This window comes from Trachypithecus francoisi, unplaced genomic scaffold (genome assembly GCF_009764315.1).
Source record: "Trachypithecus francoisi isolate TF-2019V2 unplaced genomic scaffold, Tfra_2.0 Lachesis_group15, whole genome shotgun sequence".
Lineage (NCBI taxonomy): Eukaryota > Metazoa > Chordata > Mammalia > Primates > Cercopithecidae > Trachypithecus > Trachypithecus francoisi.
The window spans coordinates 81977900-82001487 of NW_022681460.1; the positions used below are offsets into that span (position 1 = coordinate 81977900).

The 23588-nt window shown below is 38.3% G+C and overlaps 2 protein-coding genes across 7 annotated transcripts in view; both read left to right on the top strand.

Annotated features, from left to right (window-relative positions):
* The window catches only part of HBS1L (HBS1 like translational GTPase), a 93597-nt gene extending 89029 nt beyond the window's left edge, over positions 1-4568 (top strand). For 4 of the 6 annotated variants that reach the window (XM_033235392.1, XM_033235391.1, XM_033235395.1 and 1 more), the window contains 2 exons: positions 2696-2840; positions 3895-4564. In XM_033235392.1, the coding sequence (XP_033091283.1) occupies positions 2696-2840; positions 3895-3906 (157 nt within the window). In that variant the 3' untranslated portion in view covers positions 3907-4564. Of the gene's footprint in view, positions 1-2695; positions 2841-3894 lie in introns of all 6 variants that reach the window. The other 2 variants (XM_033235390.1, XM_033235393.1) reach the window with 1 other exon arrangement.
* Positions 4569-22096: 17528 nt separating this feature from the next.
* Positions 22097-23588, top strand: part of ALDH8A1 (aldehyde dehydrogenase 8 family member A1) — a 32779-nt gene continuing 31287 nt past the window's right edge. The window contains exon 1 of the mRNA XM_033235397.1: positions 22097-22303. Within this exon, the coding sequence (XP_033091288.1) occupies positions 22166-22303 (138 nt within the window). The 5' untranslated portion in view covers positions 22097-22165. The remainder of the gene's footprint in view (positions 22304-23588) is intronic.

Sequence of the window (23588 nt, forward strand, 5' to 3'; positions counted from 1 at the left end):
ACTTGTTCCAGAAATTATTTTTTTCAAGGACTAGATTAAAACAAACATAAAAACAAGCAAGTATTTAAGCTCTTGTTTAGATATGAATGCTAGATATAATTTCTGTGATGTGTGGTGGTGGAGGATGTGAATTATAAATAAACGTAAATATAAGCTTATATATGTATGTACATTTCAAGCCGTAGATACTGATGATGTGAAAATAAGGGCATTTCAACAAAAACCAGACCTACGTTTTAAAAAGTGTGTCTAGACACTGGTTTCAAATTTCTACTGCGTGTTTAACTTTCTTGTCACCTCCTTAATAAGATCATTCCCTACGCTAAGCTAAGAAGAAAATAATCTACACGCTCTGTAGTGCCTGCTCTTTTCCCATATGGAAAGTTTTTTTTTTTTTGTTTTGTTTTTGCGTTTTGCTCCAAGTCCACCTGGAGCCTTAAGTTGAGGTGATCAGCATCCTGTTGGGCCTACTGATTAGCATTAATGTCCAGGCCTACGTGTGACACTTTCCCTTTGGCTAGGACAAGATTGGGATTTTTTAAGTACTTCCTCAGAAACTAAGTATGTAAATAAAAACAAAATACAAGACTAGAGATGAATGTTACAAAATAGATTTCTTGGCCAGGCACAGTGGCTCATGCCTGTAATCCTAGCACTTTGGGAGGCAGAGGCAGGCGGATCACTTGAGGTCTGGAGTTTGAGACCAGCTTGGCCAACATGGTGAAACCCCGTCTATACTAAAAATACAAAAATAAGTTGCGTGTGGTGGCTTACAACTGTAATCCCAGCTACTCAGGAGTCTGAGGCAGGAGAATCCCTTGAACCCGGTGGGTGGAGGTTGCAGTGAGCGGTGATCGCGCCACTTCACTCCAGCCTGGGCAAAAGAGTGAAACTCCATCCCCCCCCAAAAAAAAAGAAAAAAGAAAAAAAGATTTCTTACCCTAATCCAAGTTAAGGCTAATTGCAATTTGGTTTGGCTGCTTTAGCTTTGGGGTTTCCCTTCCAACTTCTTTTCCAATAACATCCCAAGTCCCCTTTTTTCTATCCTTGGTGTTCCTCATCTTTTACACCTGCAGAAGAGGCCAAATATGGGGAGTGGGTTAACAGGCTGACTGCAAGTGGAAGAGGAAATCTTACATTGCTGTAAACCCTTGCCTGTTTCTCTGTTATGAGGAAGGGCTACTTTACCTCTCTTCTAAAGGTAGATCTTTATATTTAACCTGAGTCTTTAGCTTCTGGCATGAGTGTTTGCCATAATGTTCTGAGAAACACGATATAACTATACAACTAACATTTCTTGAGGACCACTATTTTTTAGGCTGTATTGTGAATGCTTTCACATGATGTATATTCTTAGCAGTCCTGTGAAGCATCTAGCAAGTGACACAAAGCTCAAGTGATAGAGGCAGGATTCTAACCTAGTCAATTGGTTTACATAACTTATATTCTTTTGTTCAGGAGCCAGGTTGTTTGACCCAGACAATTGATACAGAATTTTTAGTCTGAAATTGGCTCATCATATATAATCCTGAGTCTTCCCCTCCATGCTCCTGCTACAAAATCCTAGCTCAGTGATGGTAGAGTTTAACGTATATTCTCATGTTTGTGTTCTCTGTCACCTTATTTGTAGATTTATCCTTTTATTTTGCACAACTGTTTGGCCTTTCCCTTTCATTCCTGTTCAGGTACGTTGTAGGCTCTTGATTATGCAGAATGGAATTTAATGTTTTAGAAACTAAATTAGGAACAAGCCATGTATGTATTAGATGCTCTCCTTCCTAAGGAATGAACTTAAGCCTGAAATTGTCCAAAACCGATATTTGGAATTTTTGGTGTATTTTTTTAGAACCTTCTTTTAGTCTGTCTGCCCCTGAACTAATCTTTCAAAAGGAGAGTTTATGATTTCTGTCCACTATACTTCTAGAGTACATCAAAATTAAATTAGAAAACAATTCCAAAATGTCCCTTTTTAGGTTCTGCCTGTCTGAGCAGGACCCACCCTAGAGATTTTTTGTTTACTTATTTTTATGAAACCATTTACAGTCTGATCCATGCCTGGTCTTCCTTCATATTTTACAAGTATCATATTGTGGAAAAGCTACTTATGTAATTTTTGTCCTGAATTCCTGCTAAGCAACTATTATTCCTGTGTGGGGAAACAGAGAGAGATTGCTTGCTTGATTGAGGGTAATCTTAGCAACAACAGATTGATTGTCCTCTTTACAGATAACTTCCTAATACACATTCCCCAAATTACAGTTTTACTAGGAAAGACATAGGGCATTATATTCTGCTTTGCAAATACTTTTTTTATAGAAATAAGCCTTAGTATACTTTTCTTTATTAGATAATTGAACTCACTTTCTTGAGGGAATGAAAGAAAAAGCATTTCTTTCATGAGGAGGGGCCTTAAGCATTTTAGGCTATGGTGGTCCTGTAAGGGATAGAGTTGTATTTGGAAGACTGGTAAAAATGAACTACCTAATGTTTCTTAAATCTAGAATTACTCCTCATTTCTTTCAACTAAAGCAGAAAGTCCAAAGACATATATTTTTATTCAAAAAATATTTTTCTTGTTTTTGAAAGACGCAGTTGATATGTTGGTTAAATGTGAAATATTTGTTTTTCAGGTTGTCATTATTATGTTTATTCACGTCTATCATATATTCATTTGTTTTTTTTTTTGTCTGAATAGGTTTTTGACTAAAGGCCAGAATGCATTGGTAGAGCTGCAGACACAAAGACCAATAGCTCTTGAGCTATATAAAGACTTTAAAGAGCTGGGAAGGTTCATGCTACGTTACGGTGGTTCTACAATAGCTGCTGGTGTTGTCACTGAGGTATTTTATTTTAAAGTGACTCATTATATATCCATAGTTATGATGCCTTTTCTTTTTTACCTTTTAGGAATGAAAAGAAAGCTTTGAGGGAATGAAAGAAGAAGCATTGATGAGGAGAGGCCTTATGCATTTTAGGTTGTAGTGGTCCTTTAAGGGTTAGAGTTATATTTGGAAGATTGGTAAAATCTTCAATGAGATTTTGTGGCTTAAAGGAAACACAGTTATGCTATTAGAATAAGAAATTAGAATTTATATTAAATTCTAATTGCTGGAGCAAATAGCCAGAAATGAACCAGAAAATTTCAGTGATTTAATTTCTTCTACATTATCATAATTAATATGAATCTTATGAATATTGTATTTTAAAGGGTACTTCATTACTCCACATGATTGTTTTCTGCCTAAAACTAGTTCATTTAATTGGATATAACATATGCTTTAAATTGCATCAAAAGTGAGTTACACATATCATGAAAGGTCTTTCTTTTAAGTTGCTAAAGCACCAAGAAACTCTATATCCATCATTTAAGTAAAATGCATATAGAAGGCGGTGTGGGGTAGAGGTGAAGAAAACAGCTTTCAGAGTTACACTGCCCATTTGGGTTCTTGCTCCACCAACTTTTAGCAGCAGAAATGCATTTCTCCTTCAAGTTACCTCCTTCAGTATAAAAATAGGATAATAGAATCTACCTCCTAGAGTTGTTGTAAAATGAAATGATAATGTGCAACGAACTCGGCACAGCAGTCAGCACATACGAAACATCCAATATGGTAGCTGATGTCATCATTGTCATCAACATCACATTTAATCTATCAAGACATTCTTTCTAAAAGAGCATTCTAAAAATAAGATAGAGTTGTTTGTGGAGAATAATGGAGAGAGTATAGTAAATTGCAGAAATAGCATGACTAGGAAAGGAAGAAAGTTGCAGAACAAAGAAAAAGATTTTCTCTTGATATAATAATTCTTTCACTGTAATTTTCCATTGTTGTTCTTATAATGTGATTGATTAAATGATAGCAAATGTCTTTTTTTTTTTTTTTGCTTTAACAGATAAAAGAATGATGGGTCAGAATTTCTGCCGTGTTTCCGGATACAGTGAAATAGCTAACCTCTGTTTCAAAGAATCCAGTCATTAAGTCAAAGGAACAATGTGCAATTGGTATTTTTTTTAGATGAGAGGAAAAATTAAAGCTAAAATTAGCTGCAAAGAAGTATTAATAATCACCTCTGCAAAAATTATAAGTTGCCAACTGGCAAAGAAAGGCTCATGTTAAAAACAACTTTCCCTTTGAAATGTTAGTAAATGGATTTACTTCGCTGAGATTTATGGCAAGTGTCAAAAATAGTATCCGAAGATACTGAATCATCATGAAATGAACTCTACTTCTGGCCAAAGCACAATGTATTTGCAGTTTTCTCTTTTGATTCAATTATACTTCACATGTTTTAAGGAAAAGTAACTTAATTGGGTTTTTCAGGCAGTTGATATTTGACCTAAGCTTTTTTGTTTGTTTGTTTGTTTTCCTCCAGTTAACGCTAAGAAAAGATTTGGGGAAGGTTATAATAAAGGTATTTTGTGGTGACCATAAGAATGTCCCTCCCCAAACAAGTAAACTTGTGAAAGTTTAATTTGGAATTAGTGGAAGCTGTTCGTTTGAAAGCCAAGATATTATTTAAGTTGTAAAGCCAGCTAATAAAATGCCTTAGTTTGAGCATAATACAAACTGTGTTTTGTTCTTCAGACATTTATGAGATTCTCTGCCACTAACACTAAATATGATTTAGGGGTTTTGTGGGATCTTTTTCACCTAAGAGTTTCCTAGCTCTGTCACACGAATTATTTTTTATCCTAATGGCAGATCTAATTTAATCTCATGCTTTTTTTTAACCATAACTTGCTTTTCCTATTCTCACTTTTAGAATTACACCTGTGATGGCCCTGTCTTTATTTTGCTTACCTTATAAATTATAAGTCCCCTGTGAGTAAGAGTCATATTTTTCTTTACGGTTTCAACAACAAACCCCAAAGTTTACTTATTTAAAAACAGGTATTCGTTGAGGTGCCTCCTGGATGCAAGGAGCTTTAGAGTAGATTTTGACCTCAACTGAACCTGGAACTCTGATCTAACAGACTATTTATGATGCAGTGTGATTTGTATATCGATGGCTTAACATATACAACAGCATTTCTTTTCCCCGCCCCTTTTCATGAACCTGACATTTTGAACATAAGCAATAACATCCATATGGTAAAGTAGGCAGATTATACATGTGCTGCTTAGTGGATGATTACCAAGTGAATACACTTGGTATATTTCTTTACCAAAATACATGTGTAGTTGTCACTTCAGAGTAAGTTCACTGAGTTAAGAAACTTTTATTTATATATTAATATTAATCAGGAATTTAACAGATACATGTGACAGCAATTTAACTTCAAGTGACTTAAGCAGCGAAGAAAAATTTTTGAATGACATAACTGAGAAAATTAGAGGTAGCTCTAGCTTTGATTCAGTTTAGATTGAGCAGCTCACCCAATGTTAGCAAGGACTCATCTCCACTCTGCCTTCCTTAGTGCTGGTTTTGCCCTCAAACTCTATACAGAACTCTTAGCTGGGCACGGTGGCTCACACCTGAAATCAAAACACTTTGGGAGGCTGGGTCGGGAGGATAGCTTGAGCCCAGGAGTTTGAGACCAGCTGAGGCAATATAGTGAGACCTTGTCTCTACAGAAAATATTTAAAAACAGATTAGCTGGGTGTGGTGCCACATGCCTGTAGTCCCAGCTACTCAGCAGGCTGGGGTGGGAAGATCACTTGAGCCCAGGAGGTCAAAGCTGCAGTGAGCCATGATCACATCACTACAGTCCAGCCTGGGCAGCAGAGCAAGACCTTGTCTTCAACAAATAAAAAACCTCTCCTGTAATGCCAGGTTCTTGACAGGATGTGTTAATTCCACACTTACGTCCTCAGATCTTCCATCCAGGGCAAAGACAGACTAAAAGAGCATATATTTTCCAGAAATCCTAGAAACATCTCATCATTGACTATGATTGAATTTTATTTATTAATACTTCCCTAGGATATCCTGTGTTTGAGTGTGAAGTAAGTATCACACAAAGCATATAGCTAACAGTTGTGGGAGGGTTGGAAATTCAGGGTGCTGTTAGGAAGGGGAAATGGATTGGGGTTTAAGGTAAGGGGAGTAAAAACAAGAAACCATCCACTCTGTATATTATATAAGACCATGATCGAATTAAGAATTTTAGTTTACAATTTAGCATAAACAAATAGTAGTAGTAGAAATGAACGCATTTATTCATTCCTTCTTCAATAGTGTTTAAGTATAATTTTTTTTTTGCATTTTATTGATGATTGATTGTGGTTGAAGGGAGTGGTGATATTATTTCGAGGATTCACTGTGTGAGAACACTGTTGGCAGTGGAAGACTTGAGTTAATTAAGTGACAAAGAGGTAGAGCCGGCATGCCCAAGCTTGTTTATGTTCTGATTTCCTCACCCTGTTACTTTCATCCATAATTTATAGTACATCCATTTTGTGTAATTTTGCTTCAGGTATTTCTTGTCCTGACTCTTTTTTTTTTTATGATTTTACTGTTTCTTCACACTAATGGCTTTGTCCTCTGACTTTGACTCTTTGTGAGATTCTACTGAGCAGTTAACCTCTAGGATAATGTGGCTTGAACACATTATAGAACCGTGTTTGGACTTGTTAGTAGTATTCACACATTCATGACATTTGAGCCTCTCTACGGTGAGAAATGTTTTAGAGACCAGTTTCTAGGCATAGCTGTTTTTCTCCTGTGAGTATGGAAATCAATACTTTTAACTGTTGTTAAAATGCAATCATAGTGACTTCAGAAAATTTGGAAAACACAGAGAAGAATAAAATTAACCCACAGTTCTGTCACCTAAAGGTAACTGCTGCCAGTGTTTTCATGTATTTCTTTTGTGTCTCTCCAATGCATTTTTTTACATAGTTGTGAGCGTTAGCCAAGTTATTTTCATTTTATTATGTAATCAATATTTTTCAATAGAAGTATTAGAGGTATTTTTTATTGATATAAAAATAACAATTACAGATCCTGATGTGCAGAAATTAATCAAAATTACACAGTTTCCAAAAAATCAAGACAAGTAGGCCCAATACATACTACTTAATCATCTTCGAATTTCCCTCTAAAATATTTATAGAAATATGTAAGAGAAAAACATTCATCCTTTCCTTATCTAATTATGAGCCTGCCATATTCCAGGCACAAGAGAAAGCTGTCCGGCTTGAGTCTTAATAGGGCTGATAGTCCAACCAGGGGACAGGGTATCATAGAGAGATAATTTGAAACTTTAAGATTGGGGGGTAGGTGATGGTAGAAAATTCTGCAGCAAACATTTGTTGATGCTCATCATTTGTTGATGCTCATCAAAGATCACCAGGGCATAATTGTAATCAAAATTAGTTTTATTGATGCTTGCTGCAGCAAGAGAGACTGCACACCACTGGGGTCTCTACGTGCTTCTCAGTGGGAAGGTGTAAGGAGGGGCTTGCTAGAATTTGAGCACATGTAGCTAATTTTAAGGAGGGCTGAAGTGAGCATGGGTTTCTTCTGGATTGAGTGAGTGCTGTCAGAAAGTGAGAGTGATTTTGCAATTGGGTATCTTAATTTTTGTGTTGTGGATGGGAGGAAAGGAAAGAAGCAACAGTCATCCATGTTAGCCACAAGAAGAGGTTGGCTATTTATGGTTTGCACAGTGACTTTGTTTTTGTCTGTGCTCAGGCATGATTACAGTATCTCATTTTATCCGGATTACGGTGACCTCATCTGATGTTAGAGATTTGAGAATTGTTAAATGTTCAGCAGGAGAATGCCACCACCTAGTGTGAGTGCTAGGTCAGAAGCTGCTTTTTCACACTGAAACCATTTAAGTATGTACAAGTAAGTTAATAGTGTAAATGTAGGTGTAAAATACAATGCAAAACAAAATAATGAAGTAAGTGAATTAAATTATTGTGCCAAATATGGGGATATGAAATAGGGAAAGAAAAGCATTAAATTACTTATAGTCCATAAAGGGACTACATTATTTTGTTATTCTGATAATCCCATAAAACAAAGTTTTAAGAATGTTTACAGTAACTACGAGTGGAATTAGTGAAACTATTCCTATCAATGCAAAAAAAAAAAAAAAAAAAAAAACAAAACAAAAGCAAAGAAACTAAGTCTGTACAGCAAAAGATGGAAAGGAAACAAGAAAATTAAATGAAGACAAAGGTTGTGATCATTACAATAAATGAAAATAGGTTTTTATCTTTAAAATGTAGACTCAAACTGCAAAGCTAATGATATTCCATCTACAAAATATTCCTATTTTATAAATAAAACCATAGATTTAAAGAAGAAAGGGCACAGATGTACTGGGGAGACAAAAATAACTGTGACCTGTTGGATGTCACATGTGCCAAGCAATTTTCATATACTCACTAACATGACATATCTATAATTATATGAGGTAGGTATTATTAACCTCAGTTGACAGATAAGAAGACTAAACCCCAGAGGGATTACTAAACACTAGTAAATAAATTATGGAACCATGATTTGAATTTAGATTTAAGTCTGACTGAGGCATGTTCAAAGATACTACACTGCCTCTCCAGAAATCAGGAGTAGCAATATTAACACTGGACTAAGAATTTAAAGCAAGTAAAAAGAAAATTAAGGTAAGAGAATTTCATATTAATAGCAAGTATAATGCACAATAAAGCTGTACCAAATGACATAAAAATGCATAACGAAATTTAGAAATTAAAAATTAAAGGACATAATTACAATTATTGAAGAATTCTCATAGCTCTGCCTTATAGATAATGTAAACAAACAAGGTCATAGAGGACTTAAACAGCAAAGCAGAAAAAATGAACATATGTAAAAAGAGAATATACTGTTACAAGTTTCCTTCAAGAATTGGATAATGAGCAGTGATAACACTGCTCTTGAAGAGTTACGTTATAAAGTGAACTCAGTGGATCAGACTATAGATATGGGAGTTATCTTTTAGGTTTGGAATCATTTAAATGGACTACAGATATTGGAATTACTGGTTACAGAATATAAAATAGCTGGCTAAAATATTTAAATATTTAATATTTCCTTATAAGAGGTGAGTAAATAAGAGACTATAAAATGACCATATGTGTTTTAAAATCAAACATAATGTTTAAGTGTGAAATATATAATTGAAACTAAAAACTATTTAGATTAAACAGATTAGATACAGCCAAGGAAAGAATTAGTAGCTGGAAGCATAGATCAGAGAATTTACCCACAATAAGATAAAGATATAATAAGTTCATGTGGAATGGAGACTAGAATGAGAAGGTATATATTATATAAAATTAAAGTTTTAGAAAGTGAGAATACAGAGAATGGATGTACAATATCAAAAAATATAGCTGTAAAATTTTCCAGAATTGATGGAAGACATGAATTCACAAAGAGAAGCAATACAACGTATTTCAAGGATGGTAAATAAAAAGAAATCCACTTTTAAGTACATTTTAGTGAAACTGCGGAATACTGAAGACAAAGATTCTAAAATTGGTCATAGAGAAAAGTCAAATCTACAAAGGAACAGGAATTACCAACAAAATGGAAAACAAAAATAGCAAGGTATCTGCAAAGAGTTAAAGAAGGTCTGTGCCATTCATAAGAGGGCTTAGTTATCCATGGAATCTTGAGAAAGGTTCACAGCAACAAATGCTATTCATTCAAAGCTCTATCTCTCAGTCTGTTCCAACTGCTATAGCAAAATACCCTAAATTACCCAGGTAATTTATAATAACAGCCATTTATGTCTTAACATTCTAGAGGCTGGGAAGTCTAAGATCAAGACACCAACAGATGTGGTGTCTGGTGAGGGCTCTCTGCTTCAAACATGACATCTCTTGCTGTGTCCTCACATGGCAGAAGGGACAAACCGTGTTCGCATGAGGCAGAAGAGCTGAAGGGACAAACTTGCTCCCTCAAGTGCTTTTATAAGGACACTAATCTCATGCATGAGGATGGAGCCCTCATGGCCCAATCTTGTATTTAAAAAGCCTCAATCTTAATACTGTTATATTGGGAATTAAATTTCATCATGAATTTTGCAAGGACATAAATATTCAAATGATTGCACTCTGTTCAGAAAGGAGACTCCCTGGCTCCCTTGGCCAGGCCAGGCCCAATTAGGAGATACATAACTCTGAGCTAGATTCAAATACTGTTGAATTTTGATTTGTCTAATGTCTCTTCTGGTTCCTTGTTGTTCCTTTAACTTTTGCTGAGCTGCATAAGTTCTGCTGAAGGTAAGAATAAATGTGCTGAAGTTTGATTATTTGGCAATTCAAGTGGTTTAATTAGAGGAAGGGAATGTGCCAGGAATGAGGACACAAGAATCTGGGGGTTTTCTGATATACTTCTCATAGTATATAAATAAATTGGAATTTGGGTGTTAAATATTAACCTCTTGAGTTTAGTTAAATGAGCCTATTCTCAGTATATTGACAAATTCAGATCCCAGAGCCTACAAGCCAGATATCGAACCATGGTAATTTCAGCGAAATACTGTTGATGCCCCAGAGAGCCTCCTGCATGACAGCATACTGACATTTTCATCTGAGGAGTTTTACCTGTGGCCAGACTTATTTCCTTAAACACCTCCTAAAATGTTCATTTACAAAAATTGAATGTATTCAATTTAGTGATGAAGAAAACCCCAGGTTATCAAAAGCATAATATTCAAAAGTTCTATATATTAAAATGAGTTTTTAGAAGTACTTTAGTCATGGGACGTATAAAAGACACTCCTCTAAATAACCTAATGAAGAAAATTTGAGATTATTTTCAAAAATAAAAGTGAGACTACTTATTAAAGCTTCAGATAGCTTTATACTGATGATGGTTTTCTCTTTGTTTTGGCTGCCAGGAGGCTGACAGCCAAATTTGAGGCCCCAAACTGTACGGGATCTTAGGCATTTTGTAAACTACCCATATCCCTGGCTTTATCTTGTTTGTGAGCACCTCTTTTTCATTCTTCCTAATATTTTCTCCACCCCCAACCTATTATAATGTATATGTTTTTATTTCTGTAAGTCATCTCAAATCATTTGTGGGATACAAAGTAATAGAAATAAATCAGCAAAGTAAAAATTTTTTTAAATGTGTATAACACATATACCTATGTATTACATGTGTATACAACAAATGTATTTTACATATATGCATGTGTATATGTGTATATATTTGTATGTAATGGAAAGAAAGCAGTATATCCTTAAATATTTTTTACTATAGGCCTATGGGAAAACTAACTTAAGAAACATTTAACTAAAAAACCTAGAAAAGAAACAGAATGACTGTCCTTAGGAAATATACCCATGGGTCCATACCAATATGAATAAATGATTGAATAAATAAAAGGAGATTGAATAAATAAGAAAGGGGAAATGAAGAGACAAATCTCCCTTGTAAAAACATTTCAAATAATTTATGTAGATACTTCACCTTCACGGAGTTAGAACATAACACTCCACTCTTCATGTGTGGGGCCGAGCCTAGTGACTTCTTTCCAAAGAGTACGGTATGGAAAAAGCAGTGAAAAGAATTTTATAATGGAAAAACCTGACAAGTACTTCTTCAGCCAGGTGATCAAGGTTAACATCAAGAGTGATGTCATGTTGATAATACATACCAATACATATGTATGTATAATAATGTGAAGATGGCACTTTCTCTCTTTGTTCTTCCTCCTAAAAACTCACAACACCTCTCTAATCAAGATAAAAACATCAGGCAAATTTTAATAGAGGAGCATCCTACAAAATTCTTGGCCAGTACTCATTAAAACTGTGAAGGTCATAAAACATAAGAAAAATCTGAGAAACTCATTGCCATAGGACATAAGGAGACATAAACAAGTGTAATGTGGTGTCATGAGTGGGATCCTGTACCAAAGACATTAGGTAAAAGCTAAGGAAATATCAATAAATTATGGATTTTAGTTAAGAATGTATCACTATTGATTCCATAATTATGGCAAATATATTATTCTAGTATAAGATGTTCATATTGGGGGGGAACTGGCTGCAGTATTTCTATAAATATAAAACTGTTCTAAGTAATAAAGTGTTTACATTTTTATTATATAGTATTTAATACAAGCAAAAGAACATTTGTAATTAATATATAGATTAAAACAATTAATTAAAACGATTAGAACATTAGCAATAAGTGCCATCGAAGCTATCCTAATCTATCACAGCCTTTCCCCAGCCCTGACATTTCCCTTCTTTCAAAAAAATTTTTTTATGTGGTATGAATAATATGTTCATGATATGAGGTAAGAATCCACTTCCTTTTCTGTTATGAATATTTTGGAAAATATTTCAAATAAATGAAAAGTTCCAAGTCCAATAGAAACAATTTTTTCCCTAAACCATGTTGCCACATGATGTCCCATCACTACTGAATTGAATATCTGTTTCCTACAAGTATTCTCCAGAGGTTGGGTGCGGTGGCTGACACCTATAATCCCAGCACTTTGGGAGGCCAAGACCAGGAGAATACTTGAGCCAGGAGTTCAAGACCAGCCTGGGCAACATAGTGAGACCCCATCTCTACAAAAAATAATAAAAAAATAGCCAGTCATGGTAGTGCATGCCTGTAATTCCAGCTACTCGGGAGGCTGGGGTGGGAGGATTGCCTGATACCAGAAGGTGGAGGCTGTAGTGAGCCATGTTCATGCCACTGCATTCCAGCCTGGGTGACAGAGTGAGACTATATCATCTATCTGTCTTTCTGTCAGTCTATATCTATATATGTATGTATGTATCTATCTATATCTTCTGCACAACCACAATAATAATCATCAAAATTGAGAAATTAATATGTGTAGATCACAGCTATTCAACTAGCCTCTATTAACATTTCACCAATTGAAACAAAAATGTCTCAAACCCCACTTTGTTCCTGATGTAGGGAGGGCAAGGCTATTCTCTGACTTGTCTTGGAACCCCGCTATCTAGGGGCTAGGGAAATCCCACACTCAGCCCCCACTCCCACCACCGTAGTTCTTCAGTAGATTGAGAATTGTTGAGAACATGACCTTAACTTTTCTGGCTCAGCATCCAGCACAGGGTCTCACTGTCACCCAGGCTGGAGTGCAGTGAGCAATGACTGTGCTACTGCACGATCACGGTTCACAGCAACCTTGACTGCCTGGAGCTCAAGTGATCCACCTCAGCCTCCCAAGTAGCTCGAACTACAAGCATGCACCACCACACCCGGCTAATTTTTTAATATTTTTTTTGTAGAGATGGGGGTCTCACTTTGTTGCCTGGGCTGGTCTCAAACTCCTGGGCTCAAGTGATCCTTCCACCTCGGTCCTCCCAAAGTCCTGGGATTATAGACGTGAGCCACCATGCCCGGCATTGAAGATACAGAGTCTTTTTCTGAAAGATCCCTGTTTGTGTTGCCCCTGAATCCCACATGCCATAGAGAAATTTTATCTCCACTTTGTTGTTATTCCTGGCACCTTAACAGAGTGCCAATGTAGATTTCTGGATACCTATTCTGCCTAGTGCTGATCCTTGTTCAGCTATATACTGGGCAAGTCTTTGCATCTGTCCTTTGTTCTTGATCCCTGAATGAAAGTCTAGGCAACCAGGGCTTCCTCCCAGGGTGAACAAATAAGCAGTGAGATCCCTGGCCTCATTCCTGGTTAATTGTATACATGGCCCGAGAAGCCCATGTTATAAGCCCTGCACCTCTTCTAGATATGCCTGAAAACATCTTGTTAAATCTCCTGGATGATAAGAAGTGGTCCCTGGCCAAGTAAAATCCTTCCTGTGAAAATCAATTCCTAAAAATCTTTCCTTTGGTAAACTGGATCTGATCACAGAGTTAGGAAGCCTGGAGGATCTGCTGCTGCATGGGAGTTGAGAGTGAGGGAGTCTCATACCTTAGTACATTTTGAAAAGAAAAACAATGCCAGTCACACCCATTTTAAGGTATTGTGGGTCAGAATCATTTCTGAAGTCTACTTTGCTGAGCAGTTTTTTCCACTTAGTATATTTGGTGTAAGGTATTATTTTCTCTGATTATCCTTGGCCATTTGGCCCAGAAGAACTGCATCTTAATTGATCCTAATGTCTGATCCTCCCCAGGTGTCCAGTCACAAATATCAATCAAGGTACTGTGGAGTCAGATGGTAGCTGCTTCCACAGCTTGTGGCCTTTGTAATATCAATTCGCCACCCCTTAACTGGGTTTAAGTTTTGACATCTTAGCACTGTTTCCATACTGGAGGTGTACACCTTCGCCCTGGAGGCTCCTACCTTCCCTCCACTGACCACAGCTTTAAGTCTTGCCTCTGAGCTGGGCACTGGACTTTCACCTCCTTGGTTAAGGAAGTAGGCTAGGGTTGCATCATTAACAGGGTATGTAACACCTATCAGGCCCCAGGCATTTGACCATGCCCTTTTCTTTGAGGAAAAGAGCTGTGTCTCCTCACAGAGGGCTCTATTCCTGTCTAGATATAGGATCATTGCCCAGGGACTGCTATCTGCAAGACAAAGAGCATCAATGAGAAATTTTGAAATTTTAGCCAACTAAAGTTATATGCCTGCTAACCAGGGTAGACCTGTTTATGCTGTGATTGATTAGAAATTGGTCCCCAAATACAGTGGCATAGGAAAACACATGTTTATTTCATGCTAATTATCACCACATGATAAAACTATACTCCGTAGAGTGACTTAGTCCAGGCTCACAGAGGTTCTCCATCCTGTACCTACCACCGGGAACACACAGCCTTCCTAGTCTACAGGGAAGTGGGAGAGACAGTGGACAGTCCCCAGAAGGCTTTACTTTTACTCAAAGACCCTGGCCAGAACTATCCAAATGGCCCCACCTCATTGCAAAGGGACTGAGGAGTACTCAGGAGGAGAATTGTATGTTAGAGAATATTAGGGGTGGCCACCACAGAGGGCACCTGGCATTTTCCCCAAAATGACTGAGTTTAATATAAGCATATGTGTTAAGGTCTTATCTGTTCACACTTGAAACAGAATCCCATATACATACTTCTTGAATTTCTCTCTTACACATTGTTCCTCTCCTCACCCAGTTTTTCTAGCCTTCAGCTGTATCTCTTGGGGGATCCTGCAACCATCATCCCAAGACAGTGGTCCCATTCTGAGCGTTGACCTTGGAGGTCAAGGACATGTCCCCAAATTCCTGAGTGGAGCACATGCAACCAAAGAAACCTCTAGTGTTTCATATTGATAACCTTGCATAGGATAATTCTGATGTGTGATTGTGCACAATACTTCCTCCTAGTAGTGAGGCTAAGAAGATTGGGGTTTGAGGGTGGCAAATGGGCAAGAGAACAGCATCCTGCCGCATGTAAGTGAAGGTAGTTATTCCAATAACAACAGCACTTTCATTTTAATTCATTCTATGTAATGTTTTCAGTAGGAGAGACGGATTATAGAGGAGAGGACAGAGGCCAGAGAGCCAGAGAAGTTTCTTTTAAATTTTTGTTTATTATATTATTTTGTTTATATGATATGTTGAAGAGAGGAGTTCATTTAAAAGCTGAAAGTGCCAGGAGAGAGGAGAAGAATGAAAAGTTAGATGATAATCCAGTGAGCGAGGTTCTTGTGGAGACAGAAGGAAAATGGCACCCCAAAACAGGTATTTATTTGGCCTGGAATTACTGTCTGGTCTTTTAACTTCTTCTCCATCCTCCCCTATCCTTCTCCAAAGTCTCATCTCTGATGGCTTCATTTCACTCTCATGGCACTCTCCGTTCCCCATTCTGTGTTTCTCCTGAGTCTAGCGTACCCCTCCCACCTGCCTCATGCTACCATGGTGTGATTTTTGTTTACCACTGTTGGTAGTTCAGAACTACAGTATACCTGGGGCCCCCTAAATCAGGAGTGCCTCTCCCCTTTGAAAGAGAATAACTTTTGTTCTATTAGATAAAACCACCTTATTCTCTTTTGTAATATTCTAGAGCAACTAGCTCTCTTAGAATATTAGGATACTTAATACCTCCCATTTATAATTTTTTTCTCAGTGCACTCAAGGTCTTGAGTCCCCTGCCCTCACTGTGCAGGACCTGGCAGTGAATCCACCCCTTGGGATGTGGTGGTGGGTAGATTCTGTTACCGCAAATGGGAGTACACTTCACCCATGGGTCAGAATGGTGTTACAGGTATGTGGTAAGAACAAATCTGCATTCAGCAGGACACAGTGGCCAGCAGACGGAGCGAGCCAGAAGAATTTAGGAGCAGGTGATAACCCACACGTCCGCTGAAGCAGGTAGAACTACTTGGAAGTAGGTTCTCAGCCACTAGGCCCAGACATAGGATTTCATGTCTCTTCAAGGGAAACTGACAGGAGAAACATCTGTGCCAAGCTTAGAGAGAAGGCCTTGAGGGCATGTCAGAGCTCAGGTATCAGGACTGGGGTCAACGGACATGGTCAGACTGAGTGAGGCCCGTGCTTTGTCCTCCAGAGTGAAAGTCTCTCCCAGCTCAGCTGAGCTCTGGTTCCAGAATCATCTCTGTGGTTGACCTGCAGGTGGGGATCAAGTGGTTGCACTGTGGACAGAAAAGGGCTGACAGGACAGAGGGGAAGGGAGGGAAGGCCCAGCACATTATGAAAACCCAGCGAGGCCGGGCGCGGTGGCTCAGGCCTGTAATCCCAGCACTTTGGGAGGCCGAGGAGGGCGGATCACTTGAGGTCAGGAGTTTGAGACCAGCCTGATCAACAGAGTGAAACCCCATCTCTACTAAAAATACAAAATTAGCCGGGCATGGTGGCATGCGCCTGTAATCTCAGCTACTCAGGAGGCTGAGGCAGGAGAATCACTTGAACCTAGGAAGCGGAGGTTACTGTGAGCCGAGATCGTGCCATTGCACTCCAGCCTGGGCAACAAGAGCAAAACGGTCTCAAAAGAAAAGAAAGAAAGAAAGAAAAACCATCGAAGGCCCAGCTTGAGCAGCCAATGGCACAAGGACGCCACTGTAACTGACAGACACGCCTGCTCTGACGCTGGGCCTGATCTTGTGTGGGGAGTTCTGATCAGTACCAGGCACTATTTTGAAGCACCGTGTCTGGTTTCTGTCCTCTTTTGCTGTCACGCGGCAGAAAATTCCTCTCTCATGCCATCCTTGGAAAAGTCCTTTCTTCAAAAAGATCTCCCTTCCATAGTCCTCCCATTAGAATCCTTTGCACTCTGTACAGAAAGACAAACATTCTGATAAGTCCATCAACGTTAGGCAGAGTTGTTGGAGACCCAAGGAGATGGGCTACAGAAGTCTTTATACACACACCGGGTGGTACTTACTGTCTCTCAGCACCAAACTCACTTACTGGTACTTTGCTCTGTGGTGCCAGGGCTGGGAGCTGTGTATTTCTCACATTCTGTCTCCAGCTGACCTTCTGACCATGGGCAGCACCAGTAAGAGCCTGAGACTACCTTCTGTCTCCAGTGCCTGTCAGCGACTCTCCAGCGACAGGCAACAGCGCCAGCTCCAGACTCCAGCTGCTCTGGGCCTCCCAGCATCAGCCACACCATGCCCTTCAGAAGTCCCAGCACCAGCTGGGCACAGTGGCTCACACCTGTAATCCTAGCACTTCGGGAGGCTGAGGCGGGTGGATTGCCTGAGCTCAGGAATTCGAGACCAGTCTGGGCAACACGGTGAAATCTCGTCTGCACTAAAATACAAAAAATTAGCCGGGCATGGCAGCGTGCGCCTGTAATCCCAGCTACTCGGGAGGCTGAGACAGGAGAATCGCTTGACCCCGGGAGGTGGAGGTTGCAGTGAGCTGAGATGGAGCCACTGCACTTCAGCCTGGGCATCACAGCGAGACTCCATCTCAAAAAAAAAAAAAAAAAAAAGTCCCAACACCAGCTGGGGCAGAGGGCGGAGGGGGGGTCCCCTGAAAGTTTCTGGTTTCTCGTAGCCCACCTCTTCCTTTTTGTCCTCCAGTTTAAAGAATAGCAGCTGCTTTTTGTGGTTGCTAATCTCTGGGTTATCTCAGCAGCCCTTACACGCTGTTTCAGCTTCGTCTGGGTAAACATTTCCTGGTACTAAATTTTGACAAACCTGCCATGCTTTCTGTTTTCTGAATGGACCCTAACTGTATATGTGATTGTATTTATTTACCCATATATGTATTTATAGTTATGCCTTGCTTCATTATGGGAATACCTTCTGAGAAATGTGACATTAATTGATTTTATGGTTGTGCAAAAATTTTAGCTTGTACTAACACCAAGATGGTGCAGCCTACTATACACTTAGGCTAGATGGGATAGCCTATTGCTTCTAGGCTACAAACCTGTACAGCACATTACTGTCCTGAATACCATAGGCAATTGTAACACAATGGTGAGTATTTGTGCATCTAAACAGAAAAATACATAACAAATGAAGTATAAAAGATAAAAAATGGTACACCTGTGTAGGCCACTTATCCATGGAATTTGTTCTGGGTGAGTCAGTGAGTGAATGGTGAGTGAATGTGAAGGCCTAGGACAGTACTGGACAATATACTGTACACTTAGGCTGCACTAAAGTTATGAGCAAATACTTTTCTTCGATAATAAATTAACTTTAGCTCACTGTAACTTTCCTACTTTATGAACTTTTCCACTTATAAAATACTTTTTGACTCTTTGTAATAATAGCTTAAAACACATACATTGTACAGCTGTATAAATATATTTTCTTTATATCTCCTTTTCCATAAGCTTTTTTCTATTTTTAAATTTTTTACTTTAAAATATTACTTTTCAATTTGTTTGTTAAAAATGAAGACACAAACACATTTTCCTAGGTCTATACAGGGTCTGGATCATCAATACTTTCCACCTCCACATCTTGTCCCGCTGGAAGGTCTTCAGAGGCAGTCATATGCATGAAGCTGCCATCTCCTCAGATAGCAATAACTTCTGGAAAATCTCCTGAAGCACCTGAGGTTTTTTGTACAGTTAACTTTTTTTTCAATAAATAGAAAGAATATACACTAAAATAATGATAAAAGTACAGACAGTAAATACATAAACCACTAACAGTCATTTATTATCATTATCAATATTAGGTACTGTACATAATTGTATGTGGTAGACTTTTACACAAGTGGCAGTGCAGTGGGTTTGTTTACATCAGCATCACCGCAAATGTGAGTAATGCCTCTCACTATGACATTACGATGGCTATGATGTCACTAGACAATAGGAACTTTTTAGCTCCATTATAATTTTATGGGACCTTCGTTGTATATGGGGTCTGTCGTTCACTGAAATGTTGTTATGTGGTGATAACTGTATTTATATATATGTGACCTGTGTTTAAAAAAATCAGAAGATATTTTCAACAAAAGCATAGTAATATGACCAAAAATCATTAACACAAAACAAAAGGGAAAAAAAAAAGTTTGAGACCAGCCTGGGCAATGTAGGCAAGACCCTGTTTCTACAAAATAGCAATAATAGTAATAATAATAAATTAGCCAGGCATGGTGTGGCATGCTTGTAGTCCTAGCTACTCAGGAGCCTGAGGCAGGAGGATTAGTTGAGCCCAGGAGTTCAAGGCTGCAGTAAGCTATAATCATACCACTACACTGTAGCCTGAGTAACAGGGAAACTTGTATCCAAAAATAAAAATAAAAACATAAAAAATAAAATGGATTCAAAAAGTAATTTTTGTATATGGTGGAGGAATAAATAAAAGTTCATTTAAAAATAAAAAAGTAACCTAGAAAAGGAATGTTAAAAATTTTAAGCTGAGAAAAAATGTACATCTTTAAACATCTTTATACAGCTTTCCTACTTTTTACTAGATGAGGAGATTGAGCTCTTGCCAAGAATGTGGTTATGGCTGGGTGCAGTGGCTTATGCCTGTAATCCCAGCACTTTGGGAAGTTGAGGCAAGAGGATCACCGGAGCCCAGGAGTTCTAGATCAGCCTGGCCAACATAGCGAGACCTCGTTTCTACAAAAAATACAAAAATTAGCCAGGTGTGGTGGCACGCACCTGTAGTCCTGGTGACTTGGAAGGCTGAGGCAGAAGAATCACTTGAACCCAGGAGTTCAAGGCTGCAGTGAGCTAAGGTCACACCCCGGGACCCCAGCCTGGGCGACAAAGTAAGACTCTGTCAAAAAAAAAAAAAGAATGTAGTTATGCTAAAGATAATGAGTTATATTTCCAAAGCTTCTGCAGAACTTTTGAGCTGCAAAGAAGAAAAGACCAAGAAGTTGGTCCTTTGTTCAGCAGAGTGTCATAGATAGTCTTTAGATAGGCTGAGAGGGGCCCGGAGCTTAGTTCCACAGGGAATGGGTTTGCCTATTGCTTTGCATCAGAGATTAGCAAGAATTTTGGAGAATATCTAGGGACCAATAAAGATGGAAGCAGAGAGGGCCTAAGGAGGTACACAGCCAGCAAGTGCCCCCATGTGATCAATGAATTTTAGAATATTGATACCTAACGTTCAACTGAATTACAACTATAAATCATAATTTTAAAAGTAATATAGGCTTGCCATAAAATATCCAAGCAGTTTAAAAGTATTTAGAGTAAAAACGCCTTCCCCTCAACTATGTAAATAGCCAAAGAAATTATACCATATATATTATTCACTAGCTTTCTTTTTTCACTTAACAATACATCCTTCTAATGTCTAAGTAGTATTCCTTGTTATGAATATAACAATTATACTGTAATATTCTCCAATTCATGGACATTTAGGTTGTTTTGATTTTTAAATTATCATAAAAAACAATGTCCTGTGACTTACCTACTTGTTCACCAGCACGTAATTCTGTAGGAGAGATTCCTAGAAAGGAAATTGACCAGACACTGACAAATTGCCCCAAGCAGTGTTCTGCGAACCCTCCCGCCTATGGCCTAGGGATGCTTCTCCACATCCCCACAGAGTAGACGTTCTCAAGCTTTAAAAATGCTCTCCAGGCCGGGCGCGGTGGCTCAAGCCTGTAATCCCAGCACTTTGGGAGGCCGAGACGGGCGGATCATGAGGTCAGGAGATCGAGACCATCCTGGCTAACACGGTGAAACCCCGTCTCTACTAAAAACTACAAAAAACTAGCCGGGCGAGGTGGCGGCGCCTGTAGTCCCAGCTACGTGGGAGGCTGAGGCAGGAGAATGGCGTGAACTCGGGAGGCGGAGCTTGCAGTGAGCTGAGATCCGGCCACAGCACTCCAGCCCGGGCGACAGAGCGAGACTCCGTCTCAAAAAAAAAAAAAAAAAAAAAAAAAAAAATGCTCTCCAGTCTGATTGGCAAATCAGGCCACATCTGTATTTCACATTCCTTGCTTAACAACAAAGCTGAGCATTGTTAATATATTCATTAGTCAATTGTGTTGCTTTTCCTATGGATTGGTTTTTTGTATCTTTGCTTATTACTTCTGTTGGGCTGCTTATTTCTCTTACCAATTTGTAGAAATTCTCAGCTACATCATGGATCTAAACCCCTTGCTATATGTGTCACACATGTTTTTGGCTTGTCTTTATTTCCACGGCACATCTAGGAAGATGTGAACAGCCACTGTGGCCCCGGTTTTGGGATGGAGAGACAGCTCTTCCGAGAGAGGGCAGCCAAGGTAAAGAAACACAGATGAGCCATGGAAAGAGGGCATCTGTCTTCAGCCACCTCTGCAGGGTGAGCAGTGATGTGTTGAGAGAAAAGTGTATGATTTGGAGATTAAAAGGCTACGGTTCATCCCCTGCTAACTATGTGACCGCGGAAAAGTGGTCTAACCTCTCCAAGGCTCAGTTTCTTCTATAAAAAGAGGAAGTAACGGTTACTTCATACAGGACTGTTGTGTGAAACAAATGAGTAAATTCATGTAAAGGACTTGCTTCAGGGCCTGACATCCAATCAGTGTTTGAGCAATGAACAGTTTACAGTGTGAACTCGATAAAATCACACGCACAGATGCCTTTTGACGATTTTAAAGGGCTGTGAACACCTACGTAAGTAGCTGTTAGTGTTACACACAATTATCCATGTTAAGTAATGCACTAGAAGTCTGTGAAACATTCAGCCACTCTCTTAGTTCTGAGTTTGGAGACTGGAATGCTCTCTGAGAGTGTCAGGTGTCCTCCCACGTTCACTGATTGGCAAAGGGGAGATGGGGGCTGGGAAGGGGGAAGCTCACTCAGGAGTCCAGACAGTGGTGGGGACAACCTGAGTGCTCAGTCGTAAAGAGGAAAGGCAGAATTTTTCCTTGCTATGGCTGGAACAAAGGCACTTTTGATGCTGGAAAACTTCATAGATGGAAAATTTTTACCTTGTAGCTCATATATAGATTCTTACGACCCATCAACAGGGGAAGTGTATTGCAGAGTGCCAAATAGTGGAAAAGATGAGGTGAGTATATGCACTTAAAGAAGACCGAAATGTGTTTAATATGTTGGCCAATTATGAGTAACAGTTTTCTAAAAGCAGAGGCAGTTGGGGGAAGATGTAGGATTGTTAAATATGATAGAAGGAAGATTTGAGTTCTAAGAAGATTTATATTCAGAAGTAAGTCATTTTTCTAGCCAACCTAACACAGCCCTGTGTGCAGTTCTTTTTTTTTTGTAATTCTCGAACATTTCCTAATCAGTGTCTAGTACAAAGTATTATTTGTAAGAGTAATCGCTTTGCTAAATATTCCCTTTTCTCCACCAAGCACTGCTTAAATTTACCACTATATCTATGGAATTAAAAAAAATGTGTAGCGTTACTAAAACAAACAAACAAGCAAAAAACTGTGGCCTTTATTTTAGATTGTCTTCTCATAATTTCTCATGTCTTCAAAATACCTAGTAAAATAAAATCAATCATCTGAATGATGAAACTCAAAATCAAATTCCCATATATTTTTGGAGTTAGAATTAACAGCATCTTTTTTCTTATTCAAAGTGTTTAATGGCATATGCATTACATTTTTTTAGCGATGTAGTATTAATTTTACTTGGAGTATTTTGTAAAATATTTGAGATATATTTGATTAGCTATCAATTATTGCACTGAGAATGTAAATATATCTGAAGTGGTAAATGTAGCTGATGTATATATAGTCATCTAATGCCTTATGAATTATAATTTATTATTTTTAAGGCACAAAGAACTAGATTATTTAAAATATAATTATAGCCTTCATATAAAGATATATATTCTATACAAAGTTTTTTTTGAAGAACACTGCTATTTATTTTCTCTTTTGTTAATACTTCAAATCTGTCTTGCATTTAAAATAAACCTTTAGACTTAAGGATTAATGTTTGCAAATGTTGGTTAATGCATTGGTTAAATTATAATCTGCAATTTTGTTTGCTTCAAATGACCTAACACAGCTCTGGGAAATCCAGCTTTGTTTCCCACTCTTCCTTGTTTGCCAAAGTGAAGTGAAAAATGACAAACATGCCAAATTCAGCTGAAATATTTCCTGCAGTTAACTGCTCATACCTTTTTAGAAAATAGAGTGAGGTATGGATACACTAGCTAGTAGAGTAATAGATATGTTCAATTTCTCAGCAATCCAACTTCCAAATATCCTATCTGATCCCATAAGTCATAGTTTTTTTCTGGCTTGAAAAATATGGTTACCATACAAACTGCATGTCCAGTTTCCCAAAACATCACCCAGAAAAATGTTTCTGATGCTGCT